The 17,635-nt window shown below is 44.0% G+C and overlaps 2 protein-coding genes across 2 annotated transcripts in view; one reads left to right on the top strand and one right to left on the bottom strand.

Annotated features, from left to right (window-relative positions):
• The window catches only part of WDR70 (WD repeat domain 70), a 135,976-nt gene extending 132,055 nt beyond the window's left edge, over positions 1-3,921 (bottom strand). Inside the window, exons 1-4 of the mRNA XM_071581300.1 lie at positions 3,888-3,921; positions 3,742-3,807; positions 3,556-3,639; positions 1,594-1,708 (exon numbers count right to left, since the gene is read on the bottom strand). Coding sequence (XP_071437401.1) covers positions 1,594-1,708; positions 3,556-3,639; positions 3,742-3,807; positions 3,888-3,909 — 287 coding nt within the window. The 5' untranslated portion in view covers positions 3,910-3,921. The remainder of the gene's footprint in view (positions 1-1,593; positions 1,709-3,555; positions 3,640-3,741; positions 3,808-3,887) is intronic.
• A 4,553-nt stretch (positions 3,922-8,474) lies between these two features.
• Positions 8,475-17,635, top strand: part of NUP155 (nucleoporin 155) — a 33,687-nt gene continuing 24,526 nt past the window's right edge. The window contains exons 1-12 of the mRNA XM_071581233.1: positions 8,475-8,690; positions 10,231-10,368; positions 10,697-10,793; positions 11,928-11,998; positions 12,817-12,909; positions 13,628-13,794; positions 14,230-14,335; positions 14,893-14,966; positions 15,279-15,370; positions 15,504-15,601; positions 15,695-15,847; positions 16,412-16,512. Coding sequence (XP_071437334.1) covers positions 8,555-8,690; positions 10,231-10,368; positions 10,697-10,793; positions 11,928-11,998; positions 12,817-12,909; positions 13,628-13,794; positions 14,230-14,335; positions 14,893-14,966; positions 15,279-15,370; positions 15,504-15,601; positions 15,695-15,847; positions 16,412-16,512 — 1,326 coding nt within the window. The 5' untranslated portion in view covers positions 8,475-8,554. The remainder of the gene's footprint in view (positions 8,691-10,230; positions 10,369-10,696; positions 10,794-11,927; positions 11,999-12,816; positions 12,910-13,627; positions 13,795-14,229; positions 14,336-14,892; positions 14,967-15,278; positions 15,371-15,503; positions 15,602-15,694; positions 15,848-16,411; positions 16,513-17,635) is intronic.

The following is a 17,635-nucleotide window of genomic DNA, read 5'->3' as shown; positions in this document are numbered from 1 at the left end:
TATGTCCTCAGCTGTTACAGAAAAGAGAAAGGTTTGCACACCTGAAAGTTTTCCAACTATATTTATTTGCACAATAGAGTAAATTACCTCCACATACAAACTTTCTTTTGCATAGGGATGAGAGCTGTTTAAAGACCTAGATCAGCACACAATTATCTAATAAAAATAACAAACAAAAAGAGCTTCTCTTATTCTACAACAATGGGGCAATCAATACCTGTTTTACCAAATGGAAGATTTTCCAACAAGCAAGACACAGGTAGAGATTGTCAAATTTCTTCAAGTAAGTGTCCTCAAAAACTAAGTTCACAACACTGTGTGCAAAAGACTTAGGTTTTATGAGTTGATATGCATTTCTAGACTAGCAAATCACATTTCTTTTCCCCAAAAGCCAAACTATTTAGTAAGTTTTGCAATGAAACCAAAAGTATACACTGTGCCCATGGGAAGGATGTGTACAACACTCAAGGAGGCCAATCCAATCCTGGAGTCACAGATTTTCAGATCTTTCTACAGTCACCCAAACCCAATACCTGCCTTTCTTCCTGTGAATTACCTGGCCTTATAATTCTCTCATTTGCTGGGAAGCAAGTTGATAAAACCAAACATTACAGCATTTTGAGGGGCAGTGTAGCCACTCTGCATGGCCAGCACTGCAGCACGACTTTTCACCACACTTCCAAGCTTGGCAGAGACAGCCAAGTGCTCTGGCTACAGCTCCAGGTATCCTCTGTCCTGACTGGAATAAAGTCAAACCTAAGAACGGGCCAGTGCAGCCAGACCAAAAGCCCACCTGCCCTCCTGACAGCAGCTGGGAGTGGTGCTGACAGAAAGGATAAAGCAAGTGCCATTTCCTTCAACTTTCAGTCTTCCAGACTTACTCTATCAAGGGCTGTAAAGAAAGAACAATTTTGGCAGGCCATTTCCAAGGATTCAGAGAAGTGTAAAGAATTTTTTTTTGCTTTCCCTTATTACCTCCTCAGTAAGTGAAACAAGGTATAAGAGAAAAGACAAGGAAGCTGTAATAGAGCATGGATGGCACACTGAAGGGAGAAATAATAAAAACCATCTGACAGTTGTGCAAGCATGTGGGCATATCCTCCCCATGTGTTCACTCTCCTCACATCATTCACTCAATATCTTCATTTTGTCCTTTTCATATACTAATAGATGCTTTCATTTTGAAAAGCGTAATTATTATATTTCCACATAAATACATAAAATACTGTAACTAATGTAAACATATCTTTACAGCAAAGTAGCTTAAGAGCAAAAATAGACAGTATCTATTCTTCACTTTGTGTTGGAGTGTATAGCCCCTTTTTAACAACAAAAAAGATTAGTATAAGGGCTTCTAAGATAACTGAAAGTACCTGCAAAATTGAGTATTAAGTAAACATAATGTCAACATACACAAATCACGACATATCTTTAAGAAAGATTAAAAAACAGTTTTTAAATCCGTATTTTCACCAGAGTACTTGGGATAACAAAGGCATGTTCACACAAGTTAATGTCACTCATGTTATCAGAACAAACACTCTCTTCAGGTAAGAAAGCTGTTACATGGAATCTCCCATCACATCTAAGTACCTTTCACTTAATGTGGATGTAGCTGCTGTTGCACCAGATGCTGAAGCTGATGAATCAGTGCATGGAATTCTAAATTCCTTTTCAGTCTGGTCTTCCTTTTCTCTTTCACGGGCCTCTGAATACGGAGAGCACAGAAATGATAAATAATCATGCCTTTTAAAAAATATTAGTGGCTTGCTGAGGACAGTAAGCCAATCTTCTTCATCTTCAGACCTACATGAAACATTTGAAAGGTAACAGCAAATAAAGGAATTAACCTGAAAATACTTTTTCACATAAATTAAATTTCTATTGCTACTGCAATGATCACTCAACAAAATGTCACAACAAAAATGTAAATGCCTTCTAGTCATTCACTTCTACACTCTATCAAACCTAAGTTCACCATATAAGGATGCTGATATTCCAGTATTTTCAACACTATACTAAAGCACTATGGTCACTTCAGAGACTTTTTGATGTTTTCCTAGTGGAGGGAACTAAACTAGTGCCTAAGTAAAAGACGTGAACTCCTGCAAGATACAGAACCAGGAAACACATCAGGTAGTGGAGGAGCCATATCCAAATGTTATCACAGTTATCCCAAAAGGCTAAAACTCAAAAGTGTATCCGAAAAAATCTGAAAATAAAACGGTCACATTAAGCCACCTCCACAAAAAGTCCTAACACATACATATTTTTGATTGCTATACTTTGAATACTAAAATTTCTTTCTAAGTTAAACAGCTGAATTACATATAAAGCTCTATAATTTTTGGCTTCATGAAGCCAAAATAATGAACTTTACAAACAACAAAATGCTGTGTGCTTCCTTTGCAGGTACACATGTAGAAACTGGGGGGGATATGCAGGGTGTGGTGGTGCAAGGAAAGGAAGAGGACACATTCAAGATGCAGGTCAAGACATCTTGACTTAAAATCATTATGGTTTTGTAATCATTTACTGAATTTCCCTCATAAACAAAAACATGATGTAAACAAACTATTTCTTATTAGGACTAACAGGTGAACCTGATGCAGTATCAAACACAGAAAGGGTTTCAACACCAACACATATTGCTGGTTTTAGATGCAGCCAACACAAAAAAAAACCAGCCCGAACTAAATTTTGGAATCCCTTTTGTATTTGAATTTCACGGTGTCTTAAAGTCCACAAAGTCAATGAGCCTTCACAGAGGTCTTATCTTGCGGTTTTGTATAGAATCAAAGCAATAAAACCCCCAACACTGTAACATGATTAAACTTTGTAAACTGCAGAGATTAGGTTAAGTGTAATCTAGTAGGATAGAAGCTGCTCAACCACGATGGCATCACATAAAAAACCAAAACAAAACAATAGGCACACACTCTGCACAAACTGTCCAAGCACAGGGAACAACTGTGGACAACTGGGTTGGTAAAGGGATTTCTAGAACATTCATGAATGCTCTCAAGGACGTTGTTTGGGCTGGTGTTCACTTGGATGCAGGCAGCAAATGATACAGTCTCCTCCCTCGCCCACTCTCAAACCACCACCTCGAAAACACACAGCAAAAAACAGACACATTCGTGGGCTGCAATACAACCTGCTGGTTGGTGTAACACACACAGGTCTTTGCCATTACTGTTGCCTCTAAAGCTGCTTGTACCAGGTTCCTTTCCAAAATAAATACACAGCTAAGTAAAAGAAGAAAGGAAAGACACTTGTGTTCAAATTCACCTTTTTCCTGTATTAGCAAGCCATGCCTCTCAAGAGAGGCCTGCACGCACACACACACTGCTCTTAAACACTCAGACCACGTAACTAAATAATTTTGATATTCACCAAGGCCCGAGCTGTTTAGGACTGTCTTCCCAGAGCAATGCAGTGTTTGTGTTTTGTTCTCTAGACAGCCAGTCCAACACACTTCAAACAGTCCCCGAGAGAGAATACCCAAGACATGTTTGTCATACAGGGCATGGCCCGACTGCACTCGCATCTTACCCAAGACCTTCCTGCTCCTCTCCACTGCAGTTCTTCTTGTCTGCTCAAACATCGCTTCGAGGTCGAAAGTCCGAGCTTTCTTCCCTGAAAATGAAGCAAAGTTAGGCAGGGACAGCGCCCACCTGGGGCTGACAGGCAGCAGAGCAGGGCTGCGCTCCCCCCTCCCCGGGCCGGCCCCGCACGTACCGAAGCCGGAGAAGCCCATGGTGGCCGCCAGCTCCGGGTCGGGTGTGCCCAGCATCATCTCTGCGTCTGCAACGAGAGGGGAAAGGCGAGTGAGCCGGGCCTCGGGCCGCGCTGCGCTGCGCTGAGCCCGCACCCCCGGCTCTCACCGCCCTCGGCCGCCGGCTCCATGCTGCGGCTGCCCCGGATACACAACAGCGCCGCAGGAAGCGGCCAAGGGGCGGCTGCCCCGGCAGCGCGGAGCGAATCCGGGCGGCGAGATACCGCGGAGATCTGAGCCTGGCGGGGACACCCCCTGATCCTCGTAGGGACACCCCCTGATCTGAGCCTTGCCAGGGCAGCCTCCTACCCGTCCATCGCAGGGACACCCCCCTACCCTTGCGGGCCTTTCCTGATCCGACCCTCGCAGGAACACCCCTCAACCCGACCCTCGCAGGGACACCCCCCGATCTGAGCCTCGCAGGGGCACCCCCGGGCCGTCGCACGGCCATCCCTCGACCCTCGCAGGGACACCCCCCGATCCGACCCTCGCAGGAACACCCCCCGATCCGACCCTCGCAGGGACACCCCGACCCTCGCAGGGCGCTGGCACAGCCGCGGCACTGCCCGCGTGCTGCCGGCGCTCCCTGAGCTCTGCCAGGCGGGGAGTCGGGACGAATCGCCCGCCCGAGAAGCCTCTTCGGGGACCGACCACCCTGTCAGAGAGTTGTGCTGGTTCAAAGGTAAACCAGCAGGAGAAATGAACACAACTCAAAGGAGATTTTTAAGTCAGAGTTACAATTAATAAACGTATTACAATGAATGCAATAATACAAAGAGAACTTGGTTTTAACCCACAAAGCCCCAGTGTGTAACCCAGCACCCCAGGACACGAACCGAACGGTGTTTGATGATCCCTGTGCTCAGACCCACGATGTCCCCCCGAGTCCGAAGTAAAATGAAAGCAAACCTGTTGGTGCAGACAGTGGTCGCAGTCCTGTTTAGGTTCTGGTCCTCCTCTGGATGCGACAAGTGGCACCAGAAGCTCCAAAACTCCAAGATTAAATTTTCAGGTTCGGATGGGAATGCCCAGTACCTGCCCCAGAGCAGGGAGTTTACCAGTGTGTGATTTAACTGTGTGAGTATTGGGATGTTTTTGGAATGTTGTTGGCCCATTAGCAGAGATGACCCCTCAGGCTGGGTGTAAAGGTGCTAATGCCTCCCCCGGAGGAGTTATCAGGCTCAGTCATTGGTGTGAAGACCCCCATCTCACAGGGTTCTCTAGTACCCAGCTTGTAGCCTGAGGGGTCAGGTGTGCCCTGGGCAGCTGCTGCAAATGGTCCATTGTTAACAGCTTGTTAGAAATGGCATAGAAGCTGTAGAATACACAGTTTTTGTTACTCCCACACAGTAATTAGCCGGTCCTGGCCACTCTAACTAGGACAAGAGTGAACTGTTTCGGATTTCCAGCCTGAATTTCCCTTGACACAGCTTCAGTATATCTCATCCTGCCCTGCCACTGGTCACCACAGAGAGATCAGCATCTCAGTCTCCACCGTCCCCCATGAGGAAGGTGGGGAAGGTGTGCTGTGCTGTGAGGTCCCTTCTCAGCCTCCTCTTCAAGCTGAACAGGCCAAGAGACCTCAGACTCTTCTTGAAAGTCTTGCCTTTGAAACCCTTCACCATCTTGGTCCCCCTCCTACTGATACATTCAAACAGTGTGATGTCCTTAAATTGAGGTGCCCAAAACTGGACACAGGACTCAAGACAGGGTTTGCAACACCACAGTGTAGAATGGGGGCCAGTAGTGCTGTGCCTGAGGTACCCCAGGACACAGCTGACTCTTTTGGCTTCCAGGGTACTTCTGAATCATAGTCAACTTACCGTCAACCCAAAAATTCAGATCACTTTTCATGGGGCTGCACTGCAACCTCTCGTCCCCCAGTTTGTATGTATAGCCAGGATTTCTGTGTTCCACGTGGAAAATCTGGCACTTGGCTCTTGTTAAATTTTGCATGGTTGGAAATGCTCAGCTCTGTGTTTATCCAAATCTCTGTAAGGCCTCTCTACCACTGAGGGAGTCCACAGCTCCACCTGCTTTAGTATCATCAAACTTAATTTCTGCAACCAGATCATTTATAAGAACATTAGAGAGCACTGTCCCTAAAACTGAGGCCTGGGATACCCCCCTGGTGACCAGCTGCCAGCCTCTCAATCTTAAGAAGATACAAGGAGAATTGCCCCATTTTCCATGAAACCCCTGCAGGGTCTGAGGCTTAACTTCAGGTTTTCCATTTGGAAAGCAGAGCAGCGGGGGAGATTTTCTTTCTTGTGCCATGTGCCTCTGCCATAAATGAAGCTCTTCAGAACATATGCTGGACCAACTCAGGAGCAGAAATTCACTGTAGTCTAGGCAGCAAACATAACTTATAAACCAAACCCCTTCCCTGAAATCCAAGTTCACCCACCCCCAGAATTTGCTGGGTGGGTTTGGGAATGCCTATGCTGTTCAGAGCAGACATGCCACTGAGCAAAGACCCAGGCTCGGTTAGTTAAGTCAGCTACAGTCACATTGATGTGTCAACCCAAGTTCTGGAAAAAAGCAGCCTCCTTGGGCCAGCACCATGCGAAGGTGACTTAACCAGTTTCCAAGGTTAAATTCTGAACAAAGGCACTGTGCACACCTTGGGAGTCCCAGACCCACTTGTTACTTTGTGTGCAGTGCCAATTCACACACTATGGTGAGGCATTTCTACTTTTTATTCTAATTTGCTCAAAGTAGGGAGCTGTATTGTAATCCACAAAAGGATACCCTCCCAGTGATCAAAGCTTTAAGCTACTCAAGCATTTTAACAAAGGTATCAGCATTCATTGGTTACAAATTGCATAACATTTTTATTATTACACAACCCCTTATTTGCTGGCTGTAGCTCTCTTTTCTCCTGCTAATTAGTCCACAGGCACAGTTCCTCCTTCCATTTGAGTTTGGGGTTTGTTTTGATTAGGTGGTCAGTGAATTGGTGGTTAGGATCGCCCACTGCTGACATTACCTTTACTCCAGCTAATGCTCAGATCTGCTGACTTCACTCCTGGTGGATCTCATCCAGACAATCTTGGGATTGTCTTCTCTTTTCCTTAAAATACAAGATTTTCCAAGTGTACAATGTTGAAATGCAATTGCTTAATCATAACTGTCCAGACAGATCTACAAACTGAAAAAATTGCCAAGTTTGACTCAAACCTATATTCAAATCATGAGAGTCTTGGGATCAACCTCACTGGTTTTGGCTTATATCACAGAATCACAGAATCTGTGGTCTGGAAGTTAGGGTTGGAAGGAACCTCTGAAGGTCCTCCAGTCATCGCCCCTGCCCAGGCAGGGTCAGCTGAACCAGGTGACACAGGGATACATCCTGGTGGGTTTTCAATGTCTCCAGAAAGGGAGAATCCATGACCTCTCTGGGCAGCTGTTCCAGTGTTCTGCCATCCTCAAGCTAAACAAATTCTTCACCATGTTGAGGCGGATCTTCTTATCTATTAGTTTATGGCCATTGCTCCTCATTCTGGACACCACTGGAAGCAGTTTGGCACCCACCTTTGAGATATTTAAATGCATTAATGAGATCCCTTCTCAGGCTATTCTTCTCCAAACAGCCCAACTCCTGCAATCCCTACTCAAAGTGAGGTGTTCCAGACCCCTAATCCTCTTTAGCCCTCCACTGGACCCCCTTCACTAACTCCTTGTCTTTCTTGGATTTTCTTCCACAGTCTACATATGTCTGGATCAGTCTGATATAAACTGTAATTCCGCAGTATCATATCAGGCTGGCAGCATAAAACCACCAAATCATTTAGACTGGAAAAGACCTCTGGTATCAATGAGCGCAACCTTTGGCTGACCAACACCTCATCAACTAGACTCTCTCCTTGACCAGGCTGTTGCAGGGGCTGAGCAAGAGCTGCTGTGACTGCAGAGTGGGCAGGGAGCTGCCCACGGCCATGCACCACTGACCAGAGCCACTTCCCACTGCTCCCCTGGGGGCTGTCCTGCCTTTGAGGGTGGCACAGGAGCTGCCCACCCACTGCTCCCCTGGGGGCTGTCCTGCCTTTGAGGCGTAGCACAACCCCCCGCGTGTGTCCCTCGGGTAGCCCCGAAGATCACGTAGGATGCAGCGCAGGGACCGTCAGGGCAGTCACAGAATCACAGCAGGGGTCAGGCTGGAGGGATCACAGTGTGTCTGCTGGCCCAGCCCCACCACGGCCGTCCCAGAGCACATGGCACCGGATGAGACCGCGCAGTTCTCGGGTATCTGCAGTGCGGGGGTTCCACACCCTCTCTGGGCAACCTGCACAGTAAAGAAGTTCCTCACACTCAGGAGGAACTTGTCCATCAGTTTCTGCCCGTGGCCTCTTGTCTTGTTGATCGGCACCGCTGAATCCTTTTAACACACCTGACTCCCTTACACATTTATACACATTGACGAGGTCCGTCTCCCTTTCCCTCGGACTGCCCCGGCCCCGCCGCTCCCGGGGCGCGGTGCCAGGCCCGCGGTGCCAAGACCGCCCTTCCCGTCCCGGCCCGTCCCGGCCCTACCCGACCCGGCCCCGCCTTTCCCACCGTTCCCAGTCCGGCCCTCCCGACCCGGCCCCGCCTCTCCCGCCTTCCCGCTTTTCCGGTTCCGGCCCCGCCTTTCCCGCCGTTCTCGCCGCGGCCCTTCCTGCCGCCGGAAGCGGTCACTCGCGCGGGGCCAGCCGGGATTGGGCGGGCGGTGTTGCGGCGCGGGAGCCATCGCTGCATCGCCGCTGTCGTGCTGTAGTCTCTGTCGCCTCTGTCGCGATGCCTGCCGCCATGAGCCCCGCGGCGCCCGCCGCGCAGGAGGCGCTGGAAGTGGCCGGCCGCATAATCGACCGGCAGATCCAGGACGACCGCTGCTACCCGGACCTGTCGGAACTGCTGGCGGTGCCGGCGCCCGGTGAGTGCGGAGCCTCCGCGCGGGGACCCGCGGGGGCTGAGGGGCGGCCCCGGCAGCGCTGCCCGGGCGGACACGGCCCCACTGGGGCTGAGGGGCGGACACGGCCTCGCGGGGACTGAGAGGGGGACACGGCCCTGCGGGGGCTGAGGGGCCGCCCCGGGAGGACACGGTCCCGCTGAGGGGCGGCCCCGCTGCGGCTGAGAGGGGGACACGGCCCCGCTGGGGCTGAGAGGGGAACACGGCCCCGCTGAGGCGGAGAGGGGGACACGGCCCCGCTGGGGCTGAGAGGGGGGCACGGCCCCGCTGGGGCTGAGAGGGGGACACGGCCCCGCTGGGGCTGAGAGGGGGACACGGCCCCGCTGGGGCTGAGAGGGGGACACGGCCCCGCTGGGGCTGAGAGGGGGACACGGCCCCGCTGGGGCTGAGAGGGGGACACGGCCCCGCTGGGGCTGAGAGGGGGACACGGCCCCGCTGGGGCTGAGAGGGGGGCACGGCCCCGCTGGGGCTGAGAGGGGGACACGGCCCCGCTGGGGCTGAGAGAGGGACACGGCCCCGCTGGGGCTGAGAGGGGGACACGGCCCCGCTGGGGCTGAGAGGGGGACACGGCCCCGCTGGGGCTGAGAGGGGCACACGGCCCCGCTGAGGCGGAGAGAGGGACACGGCCCCGCTGGGGCTGAGGGGCGTCCCTGGCCCGGCCACGCCCTGCAGGACCCGCCGTGAAGCGGTGGGAGCTGTGCGATCAGCACTACGCTGCAGTTGTCTCATCTCTCTCTGGAAGGGGAAGAAAACGGCACTGGTTTTCTATTCTGCCTGCTGGGAATCTCGTGCAGAATACAATGCTCTTGTGGTAACCCGTGCACCGTCCCTAAGTTACAAGCTTGGAAGGCACTCTTGAGCTTCTTAGGGTTCAGTTTGTCTGTAGCTGCACATCATATGGAGCTGTGATGTGAGGTGTATCTCTTCTCAAACATTTGTTTTGTGCTCCTTAACATATCAAGGCAACATTTCTCCATTACTGCCGACTGTCTGGCAAAGTGGGCTTTGAAGATGCACTCTAGAGCTGTAGCTATAATTATATATTCAGGGGTGTCTGGATGCAAACAAAGAGTATCTGTTTTCTACTGTGATGTGGTGTGTGTGGCCACAGCATGACTACCCTGGCAGCATCATGGGTCCACATCAGATAAAGCAATGGATGTATGAGCATTTTGACTTGGTACTGGGAGTACAGATCACCTTTTCTAGGTGAAGGAGTATGATATGAGGTCATTCATGTACATACCTAGCTGTATGATGAAAAAAGGGCTGGAGATAACCATGTGAAAAAGAGGGGAAAGAATAGACTGGGGTCAAGGTGAGTTATTGTAAGAGTTTGTTTGCAAATCTGTTTGCACCTGTCTGATTTGAGATTTAGTTTTATTGTTCATGGTGCTGCTCCTACAGAAATCTTTGGTCACACATATCTTGTCAGTAGTGGAATTTATATGTTTAAATCTCTGCAGTATCAAGGCATTTAATTGTTTTTTATTCTTACTTGCAGGTAGCCCTACCGTTTCTGGAATGTCGGATATGGATTATCCTTTACAAGGGCCAGGTCTGCTGTCAATACCTAATCTTCCAGAGATCAGCTCAGTCCGCAGAGTCCCACTTCCACCAGAGCTAGTGGAGCAGTTTGGACGTATCCTTATTAAAAAATATGTTTAATTGTGTAAGCAGTAATATTAGAAACAAACTTCTTTCCTCCATATTGTGCTTGCCCAATCTTCTTGTCAGACTGCCCGTAAAACATTTTTACATTGTTCAGGTTCTCTTTATAACACTCCAAGTGATAACAAGGTCCCTTTGTGTAGAGTTCTTGGTGAAATTTATGAAGAATTTTCAAGTATCTGGTGCACAGTTTGTGTGCTACTTTATATTAAGTAATAGGATTTTTTTTTAATGCTCCAAAGAAGATTTTGCTTTTGCTACCCAAAATGCATTTAACCCTTACATCAGCAGTGCTTCAGATATGCAGTGCAATTGTATGATGGGGGTATTTCCCGAGATCAGCAAAGCTTGGCTGACCATCGACAGTGACATCTTTATGTGGAACTATGAAGATGGGTACGTAGAGAACACATTCCTGATGGTGTTTTATTGGTACTCAATCAGCACAAAGTGATTGCAGTAGGGAGAGATTGTTTACTGGCAGCACAGAGGTGTGCTGTTCAGTTTGACTGATCTTGATTCCTTTTAGGTTTTACTAAAGCTTTTGAATAATAAGTATTCAAATTTCTGTGAGAGTTAGTAATGTTGCTGCCAAATCATTTACAGATGGGAGAAGAAAATGCACTTGGTTAGTGTTAGACATAGCTAATATGTCTGACATATAGACAAAGTTACTGCTGTATTTATGCTGGAGCTCTGCTTGTGCCAAAAAAGTAGAAAAGAAAATTATTGCCTAACTTCTAAGTAGGTTTAGTGAGTACTGAGATGCATGTTCAGTGACCAGTCATTCCCACAATGGTGAGTAATACAGCATTAGTATTTTGAAGGATTGTTATTGAAGCTCTCTGCCCTTGCTTATTTTAGGGATGCATAAAACTGAAAATAAGTTAATTATATTTTCAAAAGTTTATAATTTGTGGGTTTGCATCTTTATTTGCCTACATGGAAGGAATTCTTTTAGAATTGCTTTGAACATAGTGTTGCATTTCCTAAGAAGATTGAAGTTCAGATTAAGGTCTCTCTGTACATTTGCGTTATGTCAGAGTGTATCAAATGCATGCCCCAAAGAAAACAGCACTCCTCGATGTTAAATGGTAGGGAGGAAGTTGGGAATTTTTCCTTCAGATAATTTCATGGGGGAAAAGAGAAACCTGTGTAATTTCCTCCTCTTGATGTTAATCAGCATTGGAAATGCTGCATCGTGTAATTCATAGTAGACTCTATGAATTTACAAAATCCAAAAATATAAAATACTGCAGTTTGGTTTCGGGGTTGAAACTCAACTATAGGAGTTTCAAGCAGCTCAAATTACTATTTATATAGTTTTGTTGTGAAACTTCTCTGTGATTCCATTCTACTGGACCTGCTTTCACTGAAAGCAGAAGAAGTAGATGGCTTCAGAGTGTTACAAAAGTATTAAGTATTAATGTTCTTTAAATATACGCAATCTGATTTTATTTACTTTGTTATAATGTGATACTACTTGACAAATTTTATGCAAGTTTTTGTTTGTCTTTTTTTTACTGACAGGGGAGATCTGGCTTATTTTGATGGCCTTAGTGAAACTATTCTTGCAGTGGGTCTTGTGAAGCCAAAGGCAGGTAAGGAATATATGACAATAATTAGAATTAGGCAGTACTGAACCCTCCATGATTTTTTATATTCTGTATATATATGCATTTATATTTTATGTCAGTAATGTAATACAAATATGAAATAATAGAAAATAAAATGTTTTAAATTTTTATAGATGTAAATATATTAGCTTGCAGATGTATTAATGACTGGACATGGCACTTAGTGCGATGTTGTAGTTGACATGGTGGTGTTCAGTCTCAAGACTGGAGATCTTTTCCAACCTCAGTAATTCCATGATATGTGAAAATCTGTGGTTTGTGCGTGTTTGTATATAGATACAAGACACATCAGTTTTAGAAACATTATAAAATAAATTACAAGCTGAAAATAATATCATATTAACTATATTATTACTACTAACTGTATTATGTATAGTATAGTTTAAAAATTATTTACACTGATAAGCTTGCATTTTTTGCCACATTATGCTCTAACGTTTGTACTGTTCATAAATTTACACATTCAAACAGTAATTTGCGTTGCATCCTGGTTTCTGGCCCTTCCAGTTACTCAGGTGCATGGTGCTTAAATAACACTGAAGTCAAAGCTGAATTATTGAGAGCTGAGTTTAAAAGAAGCATATTTGTAAGAAAAATCCAGTATTCCAGGATTTCAAAGATCCAGTATTCCAGGAACTTCTAGCTGAATACTCTTTTCTAATTCTACAATATGACTGCTCCTTCTAAGCAGTTGATGTGGCTTTCCAGGGGATACATTGGCTACATCGTGTGATCTGAGAGGCAGGGTGCAAACTAAAGTTTTCTTCCCTTCTTTTATTTAGGTATCTTCCAGCCTCATGTACAACACCTACTTGTTCTGGCTACTCCAGTGGATATTGTGATTTTAGGGCTCCATTGTTCTAATATACAAGCAGGTAATTCTTCTCCCCTCATTTCCAGTCGTGTATTAACAAATATACATAGCAATGTTATTAGTAGTCATTCAAAAAATAATAAAAAAGCCCCACAGACATATGCTAAGTACTTTGCTAGTTTTTAAGTCTTTAAATCATGTTCCCAAACTGGGAAAATAATTTTTACGGTGCATGCACTTGTTGGATCATGAGCTCCGCAAGAAGCATTGAGTTTTACTGCTCACCTGTTTAACATAAAAAGAGCTTTTGAAACAGGTACTCCTGTTAATTAAACAGCATGTTGGGAGGGAGAGAGGAAATGTGTGTGTGTATATATATGTGTATATGTGTGTGTGTGTGTTACTAGAAAAAATTGTTTGGAGAAAGTAAGAGGCCTGTAATGTTTTGCTATTTTTAATACTATATTGATGTGAAAGAGATAAAATGTAGAAACCTGTGTTTTGGACTTGTTGCTATTGACATAAGGTAACAATGTAAAGAAATGAGAAACATTGTATTTCCTTACTTGGAAACTTTGACACAAGGTTTAATTTCTTAAAAAACATTTTTATTACTTTGCATTTGACATTGACAAAAGCTATTCCAGTGTGTGTTTAGTAATTCTGAAATGTGCTGTAATTATGAAATGTGCTGAAATCTTTCTTGTCATAGACCTGTAACACTTATTAGAACACCTTGAAAGCTAAAGAGGATTTGTTTGTTTGTTTGTGTGTTTAAGGCCCTGGATCACTCAATGACAGCATGTCTGGAGGAATGCAGCTGCTACCAGACCCTCTGTATTCTCTCCCTACGGACAATACGTACATCCTGGCGATAACAGCCACCCATAACGGGCGCATCTTTTTGGCTGGAAAAGATGGCTGCTTGTATGAAGTAGCATACCAGGTGATTGTGGGTTTTACACACAGCCATTTTTCATTGTTTCATTCTTTTGAGATCTAAGCAATAGGAGTTCTAAAACATGTCAAGTTTGCCATCTGTTTTCTTCTATAATTGTGTTTGCATGGCTTGGTTGTACAACAGCTCTGATGTCTTAGTGTTAATGCGTTTTCTTTGAAGAAGCAGTAGTTGTGGAGGAATAGGAGTGCAGTTTTGGTTAAATTGAATTAAAATAGTGGCATTTTTTTTCAAAACTTTCCTTTTAATGGTCACCTTTTTCTTTGCATTGAATAATACATACTTGTTCAATTAAATCAACGGTTTGTAGTTAGGTTTTTTACTTGTTCTCATACTTCTCCTGATAATGACTTTTTACAACTACTACTAGTTTGGTTTTGCTTTGCTTTTTCCTTTCAATGCTGTATTTGTTTTCAATTGTAGGCCGAAGCAGGCTGGTTTAGTCAGCGCTGTAGAAAAATTAACCATTCAAAGAGTGCACTGTCTTTCCTTATTCCTTCATTGCTACAGTTCACCTTCTCAGAGGATGGTAAGTACTGATATTAAAGACTTAGCCAATAATTTAAATGAACCTTTTAAAATTATACTACCAGGAAGTCAGCCTGAATAGTTTGCTTACTTCAGAGCATTTAGTTATTGTCAGTGAAACTTGAGGTAGATGATCATTATGTAAGAACTTCATAGATTCAGACTGATTGATTGTGTGTCTAAATCAGGATATATGTGGGAAAGTCTGGAAAATTTGACATTTCAGACTAAAGTTAGTGATCTGTAGAACAAAATTAATATGTGCTTAGTGGAATCAATGTGGAGATAAAATGAAGACTGAGAATCTCTAAGCGAGTAGTCTTACCCTGTTTCACTGCTTGCTGGAAACTTCCCAACTTTTTTTTCTAGTTTACTAACAATTGCATGCTGTGTTTACTAACAGTGTTGCTGTTTTAAATCACTTCCAGTAGGAGTCCTGTGAGAAACTGGAGTTTTTGTTAGCTTATAACTCATTATTTTGTAGGTATTCTGTCCTAAACTGGTTTTTACCACATCCAGTGTTGATTTGCTGGTTCTCCCTTTTTCCCTGCTTCGCAGATCCTGTGGTTCAAATTGCCATTGACAATTCTCGAAATATCCTGTACACTCGCTCAGAAAAAGGAGTCCTGCAAGTATGTGGCTACTTCTTATGACTGTTGGTTATGTCATTAGTGTGATAGATGTACACAGTAATGGGTATATAACTTCTTAAGTTTTCTTCAGTACCTGGGAATTGCCTGTAGGTATGTGAGGATGTTATTCCTTTCCATCTTTTTGTAGCAAAGAGTGTGCTGAAGACTTAAAATCCTTCTAAGGAAAGAGTAGCCTCAGTTATATGGAAACATGACCATAAAATAAAAATACAGTTTGAGTTGCTGCATAGTAAGTGAGGCTATATTTATTAATTCATTGCTAAACAAGTAAGCTGTATTATTGAATTGCAGGTTTATGATTTGGGGCAAGATGGTCAAGGAATGTCCAGGGTTACTTCTCTTTCACAAAATGCTATAGTTTCTGCTGCAGGAAGCATTGCCAGGTATGTACATGACAATTGTAATGTTATGAGGCTTCCTTTGAGGCCAGTAGTTTCCTTCTATGGTTTTGAAGGATGTTGTTTGCCTGTTTCTTCAGATTAAAAGTGTATGGGATTTTTTTGTTTTATTTTTCAGAACAATAGATCGTTCTGTGTTTAAGCCCATTGTTCAAATAGCAGTGATTGAGAATTCTGAATCCATAGACTGTCAACTACTAGCAATCACACATGCAGGTAGGAAGCAGTGCTAATTCCCCTCTGTTTAAACTGATAAATGATACCTGCACAGTTTACCAAATTTGTAACCTTTTTCTATCTTCTGTTCAGGTGTCCGACTGTATTTTAGTACTTCACAATTTAAGCATCCAACAGCTCGTCCTTCCATGTTAACCCTGGTTCATGTCCGTTTGCCACCTGGGTTTTCAGCTTCTTCCAACGTAGAGAAGCCCTCTAAGGTTCACAGGGCTCTTTACAGCAAAGGTAAGCAGTAGAACATGGCTCAGGTAAGACTGATCTTTTGGCAGGGGTGACTGTTGCCATTACACTGTTTTTACATGGAGGAGCTTGAAGCAGTGGGAATAACTGAGAGCTCTAAGCATGGCCCTTAAAAGGTACCAGACAGCTGCCAGGTGGTTCCAGCTTTGTGTCACTTCTGATTGTAGGCTTTTTTTTTTTTTTTAAGTGCTGCAGGAGTTCAGGGAACAAGTGTCTCTATGTTGGTGACCCTTTTGGTCATACATACTGATTTTTATCTTTGAAGTAATTTCTGGATGTTTTTCATCCATGATGTGCATAAACATTTCTTTTTCGAGGCATGTTCTACCTGTCCTAGGCTCATTTTTATTTGCTTTTTAGATGGCAAGCAAAAAGTGACCTTCGGAAGAGCCCTATGATGTACAAACTCAGAAGATATTATTTGCTGTTCAAATTGTATAATAGTGACTTAAAGATTGGGTTTTGCTAATTTAGAGATGAATTAATGAGTTTGCGTTTAATATATGGTTATTGCTTCTAATACAGACTTACTGTTGCTCTTCTTGCTAGGGGTCCTGCTGATGGCAGCTTCAGAAAATGAGGATAATGACATCCTGTGGTGTGTCAATCATGATTCTTTCCCTTTTCAAAAGCCAATGATGGAAACACAGGTATAAAGCAAATTTCTCTATTTTTTGATAAAATCTAGATATTATTTTTTTCTTTTGGAATAACAGATGCTTGAATATTACTATGTGCAAGAAATGAGTAGTTCACGGAAAACTTCATGGGGAGTTTGGAAACTTGTAGAAAGGTACTAATCAGTAATGCCACAAAGAAAAAAAAATAGACAGTTCTGTGAATGAGTGTCTCAGTAGGGATCCCTAGTTCAGACATACTTTTCTAGCTTGATGCAAGTTATGTATCAAAACCAATTGTCTCAATTCGAAAATACTGTTGTCTGTAGCATGCTACATGTTGTGCACAAGCACAGGAATACATAGTACACAGTCCATAGTGGGTTTTGTTGATGAGAATAAACTTTGGTAAAGATTGTTTAAAATGTAGTTGCTAGAAACTTTGAGATGCTTTACTTAAACTGGTATGCCATGTCTTAATTAAATTTCATACATGATTATTCTCTTCATTATTTCGTGGAGGTTTTTTTCTGATTTTCCAGATTGTTATGTAACTGCATTTTTGGTGGTTATTTGCCTTTTATGTCAGTTCAGGGAAAACATCTCATATATGTCTTCTCTGAAAGAAGTTTCAAGTCTTCTGCTGAAGTAGAGGAGTGACATGTCAAAAATAGTGTTAATTGAAGAGTTGCAGTGAATAAAGGGACTGTATAAGCTAAAACTTTCAAAGTCAAGTTTTGATTTATCTGCTGCTTTAATTAATAGTTTATTAAAGAGAATTATATTTACTCTAGACCCCCTCCCTGCAAAAAGTTAGACATAAATATCCCAAGTGCCGTCATCGCTTTTTTACTGAAGCATCTCACAGTGACAGATGAGTAGGTTTCCCAAAGAAGACTCTTCTTGAGCAGCAGTTCTTCCTTGTTTTATACAGTTTTCTGGAATGTCTTCACTAGGATATGTCTCCTTGGGTTATATTTGAAGTACTGTTGCCAACTTTGAAAGTCTTGTAAACTTTTTTCATTCAGCTGCAGCTTTTTTTGATTCTTTAAGAAATAATTTAAACTCATGATAGGTGTGGTACTTAGTTCTGTTATGGTTAGTGGATGGTTGCTGTTCATATTGTAGCAGCCTTACTATCTTAAGTTGTTTACTT

This window comes from Pithys albifrons, chromosome Z (genome assembly GCF_047495875.1).
Source record: "Pithys albifrons albifrons isolate INPA30051 chromosome Z, PitAlb_v1, whole genome shotgun sequence".
Classification (NCBI taxonomy): domain Eukaryota; kingdom Metazoa; phylum Chordata; class Aves; order Passeriformes; family Thamnophilidae; genus Pithys; species Pithys albifrons.
The sequence above is the reverse complement of the archived record's forward strand: the minus strand, read 5'-3'. Positions and strand labels throughout refer to the sequence as shown.